At 43.6% G+C, this 14,959-nt stretch overlaps 1 protein-coding gene across 9 annotated transcripts in view; it reads right to left on the reverse strand.

Annotated features, from left to right (window-relative positions):
- Positions 1–14,959, reverse strand: part of PTK2 (protein tyrosine kinase 2) — a 252,711-nt gene that overhangs the window by 56,696 nt on the left and 181,056 nt on the right. For 6 of the 9 annotated variants that reach the window (XM_059995248.1, XM_059995242.1, XM_059995241.1 and 3 more), the window contains 6 exons: positions 14,335–14,391; positions 12,953–12,973; positions 11,863–11,960; positions 6,592–6,676; positions 2,264–2,364; positions 519–634 (listed from right to left, as the gene is read on the reverse strand). In XM_059995248.1, coding sequence (XP_059851231.1) covers positions 519–634; positions 2,264–2,364; positions 6,592–6,676; positions 11,863–11,960; positions 12,953–12,973; positions 14,335–14,391 — 478 coding nt within the window. The remainder of the gene's footprint in view (positions 1–518; positions 635–2,263; positions 2,365–6,591; positions 6,677–11,862; positions 11,961–12,952; positions 12,974–14,334; positions 14,392–14,959) is intronic. The other 3 variants (XM_059995249.1, XM_069539995.1, XM_059995243.1) reach the window with 1 other exon arrangement.

Raw genomic sequence — 14,959 nt, forward strand, 5'->3', positions numbered from 1 at the left:
TACGGTTACTAAAAAACCTCATTAATGAAAGTAAAATGATCTTTGGAACACTTGTAAACGATTTTGCTGATGCAGTCCGTTTCAGTGCCGGATAACAAAACTCTAACACAATGCAAGGCAAATAAGTTGTAAGGGCTTTAACTTGTATTCAAATGAGAGACCCAGATTATGAATAGAAATTCTGCAGAAGGCCAACAGATGTCACTCCTGGCGCTATGGTGTCCTGGAAAGTCCCAGGACAATATCTGTTTTAGGTCCATAGTGCCACGTAGAGGCTGACAGTAGTATTTGTGGAGGGAATAATGGACCTGTTTCATACTCCACGTGAGGAAAAACCCCTCAAATCCATGTGTTCCCACGCCAGGGCACCACACTCGGCTGGGATACGCACAGCAGGACGTTTAGTGCCGTCCGTGTACGAGAGTTGGGGGAACGAAAGGTCTCAGGGCACAGTGAGAACCTCTCCCCACCTCCTTCCTGCTCAGAGGCAGCTCACCAGCTTCACACCCGGGTCTCACCTGTGCACAAATCTTTTGCTCTCTAGGTACGCAAGGGCTGTGCTAAGCTGATAGGCATAGAGGATCAGAGATGCTAGATCCAAACTGTATTTCCTTACTTGCAGAAATGACCTCAGCTTTTTGAACAGTGACCAAAAAAGAAAAAAGAGAAAGAGTTAGTGTCAGAGACTAAAAATCAACAGCAGAAGAGCTATATTCAAAAACAGTGCTGATCATTTCCAAATGCATTTTTATGAGAATGGCTTCAATTCTACCCTAATAAAAAAAGCATAATGAAAGAAACATATCAGCTCAGAAATTATGGTTAATCATTCTTTACTTGAGATCCAATTGCAAAATTGGAATCTTCATGATTCTAGACACATTTCTGAAAAAATACGGAAAGATGCTTCCAGGGAATGAATAAAGGCACAGTATAAAATACTGCCAGATAATGAGAGCTGGAGAACAAACAGCTCCAGTTACCGTTCCAACAAGCCTCCTCCACAGCCATGGTCAGTCCACCTCCCTCAGACCTCCCCATGCCCCAGGCAGACCTGAGCACAAGGGGGTGAAAAGGAAGGGGAGCCAAGAGGTTCTCCCTCTGCCCCCAGGAGGTTCTGGGTGAAGAAGGATAAAACGGTCCCGTGTTGGGTATTTACGCACTAGGCTTACTGGTCCTTACTACCGCTATCATGACTAATTCAGCTAAATGCTAATAATACAGCAAAGAAGGCTGATGAATTTAACACTCCAATCCTACAAAATCTCCTACACGAAGGAGAAATATTGATGATTTAAGCCAGAAGAATTAGCAAACTCTCCAAAAACAAAAGCAGAAAAATAATGTGAACCAAAAAAATCCGTAAACACTCCATTTTATTTGGCAAGGCATGGTAGAGGAAGGAAAGACACCGGAGAGGCCCTCAGATATTTCACTCGCCAACTCTGTTACCCAAGCTGAAGAGGACAGCAGTGGGAGGCGCCAGGCAGTGGCCTGTCCTCGGAAGGCAGGGCTGACGCCGTCACGAAGAGGATGACGGGCCCAAAGCACCCTCGGGTTCCTGATAACAGAAAACCCCAATTTTCATTAAAAGCAAGACTGTTTGGTGTCCTTCAAAGACGAAGTAACGTGTATAATGTGTCAGAAGGTTAAACTACTAGGTTTCAGTGCCAGAGTCATGTGTAGACATCTCGAAAGTTGCCGTGTTTGCCCCAAGCAGGGGCCCACAGAGCAGCCTGGGGACACAAACAGAGGCTGTGTGGCTCAGCAGGCCCGGGTGGGACCAGCGTCCAGGCGGTGGTGATACACCGACTCAAGAGCTTCTGTGATCCAGACAGAGTCAAATAAGGACATCGGCCCACAGTCTGTTACTCACGTTTTAAAAAGAAACTGTGACTAACATGAGTTGGTCTGAAAGACACTGAAAAGTGAATGCTCAAAAAGATGAAGCAACTGTTCTGATCTACGTAAATTCACCCTTAATTTACCCAAACTCCACTAACGTTACTTCTTTCACTCTCAAATCCCTGGGCTTGTTCTTCAGACAACACCAACAGAGAGGGAAAAAAGAACCGCTTGATCACCTGTTGCTTCCAGTCCTGACAAATCCTTTGGATGGGAAGACACTGCTGCCAGCACTGAGTTAGGGGATTACTTGGGAACTTACTGATGCAGACGCTCTACTCATATTCACTAGGGTGTATGTCGCACACTTCCCCGAGGGGCAGGCGGAGCGGGCGGGAGGCAGAGGTGGGGCAGGTACCTCTCCGAGCGTGCACAGCTCCATGATGATCCAGACGGGGTTCTCTGTGATGACTCCGATCAGCTTCACAATGTGAGGGTGGTCAAACTGACGCATTGTTACTGGGGGAAAACAGTGGTCCACGGTCAGTCTTTTGAAGATATTTCAGTTTCCTTTAGACTAGTTCAAATAAGACTCAAGGCATTTTAATGGGGAACTCCTTGGTAGTCCAGTGGTTAGGACTTGGTGCTTTCCCTGCCAGGGCCCAGGTTCAATCCCTGGTCGGGGAACTAGGATCCCACAAGCTGTGTGGCACAGCCAAAAAGTAAGAATAAAAAAAACTCAAGGCTAATGATGTGGCAACTGCGAATTCAATTCCACCCGTCAGGTCAGCTCACAAGTCGCCATAAAATGGCACAAAAAAGCAGACCCGTGAGGCACAAGATGCCACTGCAGTGAACTTGTGAGCAACTTTACAGGGGGACCTACTGTAAGAGCTAAGGGTTAAGAAAACCTCCTCTTATTTTCCACGGACAAATCTGACCTGGGGCTAACTTTCTAGGTTTTCCTTTGGAAATCTCATGAAGTTGGAATGTGTGGTTCATTTTCTAAGCAATACCCTTCATGGTAAAAACCACCCCTGATTGGTAAGTTGCTGATGAGGTGGGTGTGAGCGTGGGTGTGGCTGGGTGTCCCCTGCAGAGCCCCAGAGCCCACAGCCACGGGTTTGTGAGGGCTTCTGCTTTGGACCCGGGTGGCTCCTGAGTCCACCATTGTGGCCTCATCCCCTCACAGTACCTGATCACTATCAGGGCTAAGCAAACGAGTTCCCGGACTGCTGTGAGGACTTCCCTACAGGAGAAATGCTGGCCTGCTATTTCCAGTCCTGCACTCCCCTCAAAGAAAGTCTGATGCCAGATATGGCCTGTGGCCGTCACGTGAGTGTGACTGCCTCACTGAGCCCAAGATGACCAAGAGGGCCCTGCACATATACGCACATACCTATGTGTGGGTGTGTATTTTTAAGTGTGTATACATTTCTAACATCTAATATCAGGGCTAAGAAGCTCACCTGCACAGTACACTGACTAGGATTAGTGAGAAGCAGGACAACCTTCACAGAACTCCAGAACCTCAAAACGGGAAGTGACTTTACATGTGACCCACTGCAGTGGTCCCCAAAGTACCTGGACTTCATAGACTATTGAAATGAAGAAAACTTTTTTAAATTTGGGGGACCAATACAGGGTTGATTTTTGTTTGTTTGTTTGTTTTTGTTTTTGCGGTACGCGGGCCTCTCACTGCTGTGGCCTCTCCCGTTGCAGAGCACAGGCTCCGGATGCGCAGGCTCAGGGGCCATGGCTCACGGGCCCAGCCGCTCTGCGGCATGTGGGATCTTCCCGGGCTGGGGCACGAACCCGCGTCCCCTGCATCAGCGGGCGGACTCTCAACCACTGCGCCACCAGGGAAGCCCTGGGGTTGATTTTTATGATGCCAAGCAAGGACATTAGAATCACAGCAGGAGCAAATATCTTTTAGTATCCATTTTAGTATGGAGCCCAGTGTGGACTGCAACTCAGTGCTGGATACGTCTGGAGTAGACAGGCCTCTCACTGTTTTCACTCTAGACACCCTACAGCCGTCCCTCAGTATCCACAGGGGATTGGTTCCAGAACCCCCAGGGGGAAACCAAAATCTGCAGATGCTCAAGTCCTTCTGAAAGACGGCAGAGTATTTGCACGTAACCTACGCACATCCTCTTTATACTTTAAACCATCTCTAGATTACCTGTAATACCTAATACAATGTAAACGCTATGTAAATAGATATCAGAGCGCAGCAAATTCAAGTTTTTGCTTTGTGGAACTTTCTGGAATTTTTTTCCCAAATATTTTCAAGTGAAGTTGGTTGAATCTGCAGATGCAGAACTTGCGGATATGGAGGACTGTATATCCTACCAACGCACCCAAGGATTACACTGGCTTCTTGCAAAGTCACCCCACATTCACTTGAGAGAACTGAAACCCTTAAGGTATTTTCTCCCCCTCAATTTTGCCTACATATTCCAAGAATAGGACCTGGTAGTTAAAAACAAACAAACAAACAAGCAACCCTCCCCACATAAACACCTGGCACAAAATCCAAAACGTATCCCTGAGTTTCATCCTGTCAATGCAGTTCATCACTTACGTATAATGGGATATTATCACTGAGTTTCATCCTGTCAATTCAGTTCATCACTTACGTATAATGTGATATTATCACTGAGTTTCATCCTGTCAATTCAGTTCATCACTTACGTATAATGTGATATTATCACTGAGTTTCATCCTGTCAATGCAGTTCATCACTTACGTAGAATGTGATATTTCTGGATAAACATTCAGGAACCCAGTATATTCACTCATTTTCAATTGACTTACCATCATTTTTGGTTTTATGTTACCCTTTACAGAAGTAATTATTAAAAATACTACACAGTACAGGGCTAAGAGGAGAATCTTGTGGTCACTAGGAAACTCTATCCCTGCTGAACTAAAACCCAATAGGTGTAGCGGTTTGACCTGTTATTCATCCACCCGGGGCAAGGGGCTCAGGCTATAGGGGCGGCTCTTTGCTTTTCACAAACAAAATTTCACTGGAACAGTCTTGCTCAGCCCTTTACGTGCTGTCTGTGGCTCTTTCACACCCTGATGGCAGAGCTGAGCAGTTGTGCCAAGAGACCATCTGGCCTGCAGAGCCTAAGATATTTACTATGTGGTCCTTTATAGAAAAAGTTTACTTCCCCTCTTACGTATAGAGCCTGTCCAAGCCCCACAGGATCTTAGGTGTACTACATCCATCATGTTTCTCTGAAATAACAGCCTTTCAAAAAGAGAACAAGGTTAGTTTGAACTGACTACTCCTGTGAAACTCTAAAGTTGATTTCTGTAATGGTGATTCCAAAGCCCTACAGAAATCACGATACAATAACTGTTCATAAAAATTTTAGAGAAGGAGAAGCCGTTTTAAAAATGTGCATTTTTGAAAATATATAATGCACTTTACCACAAAAGGTAAGGCGGACAGGCTGTTAGGTAATGATGGCTGATATATATTCTGTGTTTTCTTGGCCTAGATGCCCTGAAGAAAGAAGTCATCACCAGGCCTTGTCTTGTACTTAAGTCAAAGATCCAGGGACAGGACTAGATTTGCTGCGACTTAACTGATGAACTCACAATATGACTCATCCATGACTTGTGACTTACTGGACTACTGGGTGGTAAATGTTTCTGAAATTCAATGTACATGTGATGAAGGGCACCAAGACTCATTCACACGACCAGTGGCTACTGAGCGCCTTCTATGAGTTAAGCCCTGTGCTGTCTCTGGGTCTGAGCGGTGAGCAGAAGAGAGACGTTCCTTGCCCCACTGGGGCTTAAAGTCTAGAGGGAGACAGAGACAAGAGTAACTTTTAAACAGTGTGTGCGTGCGTGTGCGCGTGTGTATGTATATATTTATTTGTTTGTTTGTTTCAGCTGCACCCGGTCTTAGTTGCAGCATGCGGGATCTTTGTTGTGGCATGCAGGATCTTTTTTTTTTCTTAGTGGCGGCATGAGGACTCCTAGTTGCGGCACGCATGTGGGATCTAGTTCCCGGATCACGGATGGAACCCGGGTCCCCTGCACTGGGAGCGCAGAGTCTTACCCACTGGACCGCCAGGGAAATCCCTAGACAATGCATATTTAATTATGGACACTTAGAAAGGGAAAGAGCAGGGCCCTGTGACAAAGCCTCCTAAGGAGACACTATTAAAGTATGTGGTCAGAAGGGACAAGCCGAACGGAAGCAGGAAGACGACCCAGTTTGAGGGCAGGAGGGAAAGAGCCTGATGAGTGCAAACGGGCAGGACCAGATCCTGGCTCTCTGAGGGTCTGCACTCAGGAGAGAGGGCCCATCACACACAGCTCTCCACAGCAGCCCCCTCGGGACAGGCAGGGTTTCCTCTCCCGCACTCATCCGTGGGCTCCATCCTGCAGGGACTGTGTCTGTCCCGCTCACCTCCAACTCCAGGGCCTGCTGGCATCTCTATATATCTGCCCAATGCCAGGGTGAAGGTGGCTATGGTGCAAGGTACCGGAGGACGAAGGGACAGGAAATCAATCTGCCTTTACATCCCAAACATGACAGCTGACCTGGGAAACTCTGTAGACACGTGCCTCTACAAATACAGGTACTAATTGCATGGCAGGGTAATAAATGTAGTTGTCTCATTAAAAGTCAAAACATTATTTTTCTTACATCTTCAGAGACAGTTTGAATTTCACAGAAAGTCAAATGGAGTTCCACAGACATTTCTAGAAACTTACAGGCTTCTTGAAGGAATTTCTCTCTCACGCTGTCCGAAGTACAGTTTTTACATGTTTTAATTGCAACCGCCAAAGCTGGATTCTCCTGTGACGGGGACACATGCAACAAGAGGGTCTCTATGTTAATCAATGGGCATGTTGAGGACAGGCTGTTTATTCTGCAACTCTGGATTCTGGATCAGACAGAACCAGAATTGTACAATCTCAAGAGTGAGAGGAACAGTTAAAATCCTCTGTAGAAAAACCCCAGAAAACAGACGTGCATGTAAAACGCTGCAGGCGATTCGTCTGTTCCACAGACATTTCCTCTCCGTAGTGCCGGGCACTCCTGTAGGGGCTTAAGGCTGCACCAGTGAACAAGGGCCGGTGACCCCTGTGCTACTCCAGATGACATCCCAGAGGAGGATACAGACAAACACGGTGAACGAGACATCCATCGTGGACTGGAGCGGGTTAGAAGGTAACCTCCCCGAGAGGAGAGGGGAAGAGAGGGGATGAGAACAAAGAACTGCTGGAGGGGAGGGGATGCCGGCCAGGGGTGGAGAGAGGGGTCAGACCCTGTGGCTTCTACCCTAAGTGAGAGGCCCCCCGAAAGGGGAGGTGAGGAAAGGCGCCACGGAGGCGGGGGGGGGGGGGGCAGGAAGACAGCGGGCTGGGCATCGGGGAGGGTGAGTTCGGGTTTCTGGTGAGAGAAGGGGGAGATCAGAAGCCCAGCTCTGGACAAGACAGGCTTGAGATGTCGGTGGGACGGCAGCTTGCTGGCACAGAGGCCCATCTGTTAAACGTCTGAGTTTGGGGCCTTCTGAGAGTCACTAGCAACCCAGGACATCTCAATGTAACCACTCTGCTCTGAATGACTTAGTCTGTCCTCTGTAACTACACAGCAAACTTCCAGGACCAGCACCATGAATTCTACCTCTATGTGCGTAAGGCTGATTGGTATACCTGAGAAATGACACAAAATGCCCATTTTACAGGAGATCTGAATAACAACAGAAACTTCTGTAAGACCGTAAGTCATCATCAATCCTGTCAATTCAACTCAAATATTGAACATGGTGCTTTATTAAGACAGTAAAGAAACGCAAGGAAAATACTGCTCTCTAAAAATGCATAGTTTCGAGTGGGTGCTAAGCCTGAGATTCCACAGGCCGCATGTCTACAAAGGGGTGTACGTGAGCAGACCAGGTGTCTCGGCCATCAGTCCATGGACTAGGCCCGGTGACTAGTGGCCCAAGGCTGCAGAGGCCTGGGGGGTGCCGAGCTGTCAGAGCGGCTGGTCACAGAGACCTGATGCTGGAGAAGATGTCAGTCCACAGCACGCAAGACCAGAACTGAGCACAGGGTTTTCTAAAAGCCTTTAAAAGGGGGCAGATGCGAACACATCTCAGTAACTGCTCACGACACAATTTTCATTACCTTCTTTAAAACACAAGCAGAGTTTAGGGGGACAGAGCAGTTCTTCAATGTTGAATGAAAATGCCACCCTGGTGTCCACGAGGCCGAGGTGAGGGGCAGGTGATGAGGCTCTGAGTTAGTAACAGCTAGCAGACACTCAAAAGATCTTAACAAGTGAGTCTAGAGGAGGACTGCTCTGGGATGAATTAAGAGAAAATAGATTTAAAGCATGGTTTTTAAGACTAGGATAATAATGATGCGAGCGTGCGCAGATGACCAGCGATGCTCAAATTATAAAAATGAACCTGATAACCGGGCCTAAGAAAAAAAGAAAAGTGTGTGCTGGGAGCCTTCAGATACGCCTCGTGCCCATGACTCTGAGAATGAGGGCTGCCCTGCCGCCCCGTGCGCCGCCCCTGCACCCGGCCCAGTCCCCCTCTGCTCGCTTCTCCTCGTCGTCCTCCTTCCCCGCTCAGCTCCACCTGGGGTCCCTGCACTGGAGCTCCGCCCTGTCTGGCACACTCCCCACGGGGAGCTCAGGGACTGCCCCTCCTTGTTCACGTGTCAGCGTCTCACGGGAAGAGGGCCCTGACCTCCCCAAGCCCAGGCTTTGTTTTTCTCGGAGCACAGATTCCCCACTTGATACTCAGTGTGTTTGCTTCTGCCGGTCCCCTCGTGCCTCAGATAGAATTTAAGGGCTGTGCGAGCAGGAACCCTGACTGTTTTGTTCATGACAACGTCCCCACCGCCGAGCTGCCACTTGGGGGACGACTGACAAATAACTGCTAAAAGAATTCACTGAGTCTCAAATAACGTAACCAGTGCTGGGTTCTTGCCCATGAAATCTATGCTGAGTTACATTTGACCAATTATTAAGAATCCCTGATAAAATGTTATTACATCTTACAGAACACTAAAGAGCATAAACTGGAAAAAGGATTTTTAACGGAAACCTAGAGGAATGAATCGGCTATAAAATGAGATTCCCACATGAAAAACAAAATAAACAAGCATTCACATACGATGTGTATCAGAAAGACATTCAACAAAAAAGGTTAGCACTGATATTTTCCTGGAGGCTGGGATTCACTCAACAAATACTTAGTAAACACTATGGATATTGAAAAAAATTTTTCTCTTGTATTTTTACAACTAAAATGAATTACTTATAAGTGACTGAAATAAAGTCTATCAGCCCTGCTGTTAGCTGTGTGATCCTGGTAAGTCCCTGTACTCCAGGAACTTCAGAATGCTTGCTTGTTAAGAATTCTAGAGATGTAAGGAAGCTCAGAGACCACTGGGTTCAAGTCCAATACTTTAGATCAAGAAGCCTCACCTCCCTTACATCTCACAGTCAGGTAGATCCAGCTCTAAGATTTAGGTCTTCTGATCAAATTTAGATCCAGGGCTCTTTCTAATGCATTTTGCCTCAAGAGCAGAGTTAAGAGAATTAAGAAGATAAACAATACAGATAGAGTAAAAACAAAAAAAACAAAAAAAACAAAAAAAACCCCAAAAAACTGGAAAAAGAGATAATGGATAAAAATATATAATAAATGATACAGTTTTATATAAGTATAAGGGTAAAAACTTTCAAAACTGAACTTTAAAAAACAGAATCTCTAATAACAATTATCTATTTTCCTCGAAGGAAAGACTTTTACAGTCCTCCGGTTATAAAAGTAATGATCAGTGTATCCCTAGCGCATGTGTAAAGGATGTGGAAAACTGACAGATAAGGAGACACAGGGGGAAAAATTGCCATTTGCAGTTTCCATATCGGGGGTCACAAAAGGTCAATCATCTGCTATTATATCCCTACTAAAGCCATCTCTGTTCACTGTCATTGTTCCAGTTAAAAATAGTTTCTTGAACATGTATGTACTGTTATTTTAAACTGTCATTGAAAAATTACTGATCTAATAAAAAAAGACATACAACAGCAAGCGCTGGTCGGGGTGTGGAGAAATGGGCAACCTCACACATTGCTGCTAGGAACTGAAACTGGGGCAGTTTCTTTGGAAAAAAGCTTAGCAGGTCGGCAGAAAGTTAAACAGTGGCTAGATGACCCAGCAATTCCACTCCTAGACACACATACTCAAGAGAACCGAAAACTATGTTCACACAAAAACTTGTACACGAGTGTTCATAGCAGCATTGTGCATAACAGCCAAAAAGTGGTAATAACCCAAATGACCATCAACTGATGACTGGCAAAACAAAAAGTAGTCTATCCATACAATGGGATGTTATTTGGCCATAAAAAGAAATGAAGTACTGACACAGGCTACCACGTGGATGAACCTGACAACATTATGCTAATGGAAAGAAACCAATCATACAAGGCCACACACTGTATGATTTCACTTATATGAAATGTCCAGAACAGGCAACTCTAGAGAAAGAGAAAGCAAACTGGATTGGCAAGGGCTGGGGAGAGGGTGGAATGGGAAGCGACTGCTAACAGGTATGGGGCTTCTTTTGTCTTTTCTTTCTTTTAAACTGAAGTATAGTTGATTTATAATAGTATATCAGTTTAAGGTGTACAACATAGTGATTCAAAATTTTTATAGATTATATTCCATTTAAAGTTATTATAAAAAAGGTTATCATACAATATTGACTATATTCCCTGTGCTGTACAATATACTCTTGTTGCTTATTTATTCTATACATAGTAGCTTGCACCTCTTAATCCCGTACCTATCGTGCCCCTCCCCCCATCCACTTTCCGCACTGGTAACCACTAGTTTGTTCTCTATGTCTCTGAGTCTGTTTCTGTTTTGTTACATTGGTTCATTTATTTTTTAGATTCCACATATAAGTGATAACATAACAGTATTTGCCTTTCTCTGTTTGACTCATTTCACTAAGCATAATACCCTCCAGGTCCATCCATGGTGTTGCAAATGGCAAAGTTTCATTCTTTATTACGGCTGGATAATATTCCATTGTATACATATACATACCACATCTTTTTTTTTTTTTTTTAACATCTTTATTGGGGTATAATTGCTTTACAATGGTGTGTTAGTTTCTACCACATCTTCTTTATCCATTCATCTGTTGATGGACACTTAGGATGCTTCCATGTCTTGGCTATTGTAAATAATACTACTATGAACACTGGGGTACGTGTATCTTTTCAAATTAGTGTTTTTGTTTTCTTTGGATACATACCCGGGAGTGGAACTTGCTGGATCATATGGTAGTTCTATTTTTACTTTTTTGAAGAACCTCCATACTGTTCTCCACAGTGGCTGCACCAATTTACATTCCTACCATCAGTGTACAAGGCTTCCCTCTTCTCCACATCCTCGCCAAGGTATGGGGTTTCTTTTGAGGTAAAGAAAATGTTCCAAAATTGACTGTGGTGATGGCCGTACAACTCTGTGAATATACTAAAGAACCACTGAACTGTGCACTTTAACAGAGTGAATTTCATAGTATGTGAACTATATCTCAATGAGATGATTCTTAAACAAATCATTAAAAAAAATTCACTGATCTCTTTGGGAGGGCAACTTGGGGCAAATTAATGTTCTTTTCTTGAGAATGCAGGTAATTGGGAATGCTGGCTAACTGCTGTTGACTTTGCATCTGTTTGTTATCTATTTGTCAACTGCACCCAAGGGAACAATCATCTGTGGAATCCATTACTGATGACAGAGGCTGGATGAAAGACTAAAACGAAGAGAAGACCCAGCTCTCAGGAGCTAATTTTGCCAGTTTTATAGCAAGTGAGTCGACATGCGTGATAAGCTTTATGAAGGACAACTGCAAACACCCTGAAGAACTAAGGACCCGTGAAGACGAACAGGAGCAGCCTACACGTAAGCAGGAGCGGCTCGGCTGCTGTCTGACAGGACTCACCGGGCTCGTGTAAGCGCCTTGGTGCACGTCTCCGAACTGGCCCTCTCCGATGCACCGTCCCAGTTCTATTCTTTCTCTCTGAATCTCATAGTCCCTGGCTGCAAAACATGATCCACACACCAGAAGATACTTCAGTGCAACATCCCCAGTGTAGAAAACACTGGGCACACCTCATTTCATCATCATCCATGAGTAAAACCTTCATCGGTGGCATATCATTCTATGAAAATGCTTTAGACAGAGTGGAATTCTCTTAAACAGTATTTTTAAAGGAATTTATGTACCTGTTACAGCACTGCTTGAATTACCAAAATGAGGAGTTTTATACAAGGTAGATTTTTTTTGTAGTTTTGAATGTCTGATTTAGCTGATTATCTATTTGATGGTTTTCTAAATAATTGCTCCAAGTTTATGTATGTTTAATTAATATGAGCTATTAGTTCAGGTATTAATATATGAAGGCTAAAAAACAGTTATTTAAAGCAATTATTTTACAAGTAACTAAAGTCTGTAAATATGGAGGGAACAAAAAATTGTCTCATGAGTAGCTTTACAAGTTTAAGAGTTTTCCACTTTATTATAATCCTATCTATATTATTCACGGAGCTAAAAGAGTTTAAAGAGGGAGCTTCTAAAACCTGATTTCAAAATCAGATGACTTGGAATCAAAGTTGAACGTATCACATAATAAATAACAAGTATTTTATATTTTTGAGAGCATGTGCCTCAAATTAATGTATTAAATTGTTATGATTTATACAAAACCAATTATTTAGCAGGCTGTTGAGACACATGGAAAGAAAATACCCACTAGGAACCCAGTGGATGATTCTAATCCAATTAACTGCTTGGTATTTTGATTTCTTCTAATTTGTCAAATTATAAATCATACAGAAAATTCAACCCAAATTTTAGAAGGTTATTTTCCTCTTTAAAATCACTTTAGCTAGTAGTTCCATTGATTTAACAGCATGAGTAAACCAATGAAAAAATTTTTAAATAAAAGTTAACTGAAAACTGAAACATCCCGTTATCATTCCATCGGTTGCAATTGCAAGCAAATGCAGTTATTTTAAAGGAATCCTGTTACCTTCATCTATTCCATAGCTTTCTGTATTGCAATTAAGAGAGAAAAAAATTGAAGACCTTGCTTAGAAATAACTAATAGCAATTAGGTTAACAACAACAAACTCGGAGAGTACGTTTCAATATTTACTTTCTTAAATATTTTGACTATCAACACGGGTCAAAAAAGAGGACCAAACACCAAACGCAAGTAACATCCTCAAGTTAACTCAGTGTGATACACAATGCTCTACGTTTCTACCCCATAAATTCCTACATGATCACCGTATTGTGGGGTTTGGACAAAAGGTAGCCATGTTGGACATTTACCACTCAACTATGAAAATATACGAATAAAAATGTGGATACTCTGCAGGAATGTACAAATGGCTAGGTGGCTAACCAAAACTTTAAACCTAAATTTAAACATTCTTCCAAATTGCTACTGCAAGTCAAAGTAAACACATTTAAGTTTTTCAGCTCTTGCCTCTGTTTCAAATCACTAACCTGGGAGCTCTTGAAAGGAGAGGTCCACCCAGGATAATGTTTGCCTGACAGGGCTGGGCTGTTTCTCTTTATTTTGGTAACTCTCCTCAGTGTATATGGTAAATCTATTGAGAACCACTTTTAAAATATTTACACAACAGGGTAAAGCACCTGAAACATTTATTTTCCAAATACATGGAGCTCTACTGAAACCAGGACATCAGATGTTGAATTATCAGGCCTCTGAGGCTGTAAGGTGGACTCCTAATTGGGCCTCTTTAAGAGGTAGGGTTAACTTTTTTTTTTAACCTGAGTGAAATTCCAAGGTTGTCTCCAACTCAAGAGCTGTGACTATATACACCCCACCACAAGGGCTGGGGCTCCCAGACTCTCTTCACCAGCAAGCCGCACAGCGGAGAGAAGCAGAGGGTGACACTGCTAGGCTGCTGTGGGGGGTGGTCAGTGAAGAGCCCTTCTCTCCCCACACCTCCAACTCGGAGCTGGACGGACTGGACGCGGGCTGCTCTTTGTAATTGCTTAGTCAAGGGCAATAAAAAAATGAAAGTTCAAAGGGGAAATGCAATTCATTAAATGTGTGTATTCAAAGAGCTGTATATATGTGTGAGTATACATATTTAACTTCAAATACTAATTTCCTACAGAGAGGGAATGCTCTAATCATTAAAGGTTATATTATCATAGAGCCAGAAAACAAGATTACAAAAACCCCATAAGTGAATTGACTTATTATAGATATTTGAGTTTCAGGCTTCTGACCTGGCAGTGGGCACATACAATACAGAATTCTAAAGGCTGAAAAGAATATTTCTGTTACTAACTCAATAAGGTCTTAAAAGTAGTTCTAAAAGGACAATAAATACCTAAACCGTTTAAACACGAGATATTTAAAAGTCTACTCACTCGAGGGCATGGTGTAGGTATCTTCCTCGTCGATAATCTCAGCATAGTCATCTGTTTCTGTAGGAAAGGAAACAGAGGTGAAATATTCAACCCCCTGGCCTTTAATATAACTCGAAAAGGCAAAATGATCTGCCTAAACCCCCTACCATGCTGACATTATTCTTAAAACACTATTACTCCATTTTTGCTCACACATGAGTCATTTATGGAAATAAAAGTGACACCATGGTCCAACATGTCATAATACACAGACCTGTTCCTCAGAGAGCAAAGAGACTAACAGAGAAAGCCCTTGTGGAAAACAGAAAGACATGAAACAACTGTTTGCACGATTCAAACCCACCAAGCAGTACTGACTGCCAAGCTCCCCCTCAACTACACCAAATACACGTTTAAAACCACACCGCTGTCTACCAGGATTTCTCCAAACAAGACCGGTACCTCCAGAACACAGCTTAGATTTCATTCATAGTTAGACTCCACAGCACAGTCTGGATGTTCTCCTTTAGAAAACAAAACGGCAGGCTGACTTTTGAGGAGATTAACTGGGCTAACTTACTTCATTTGTTCAGAGTGAAAGCAACCCAGGAATTTCTCTCCTGTAACTTTTCACTCAGATATTTAA

This window comes from Delphinus delphis, chromosome 17, assembly GCF_949987515.2.
Source record: "Delphinus delphis chromosome 17, mDelDel1.2, whole genome shotgun sequence".
Taxonomy (NCBI): Eukaryota; Metazoa; Chordata; class Mammalia; order Artiodactyla; family Delphinidae; genus Delphinus; species Delphinus delphis.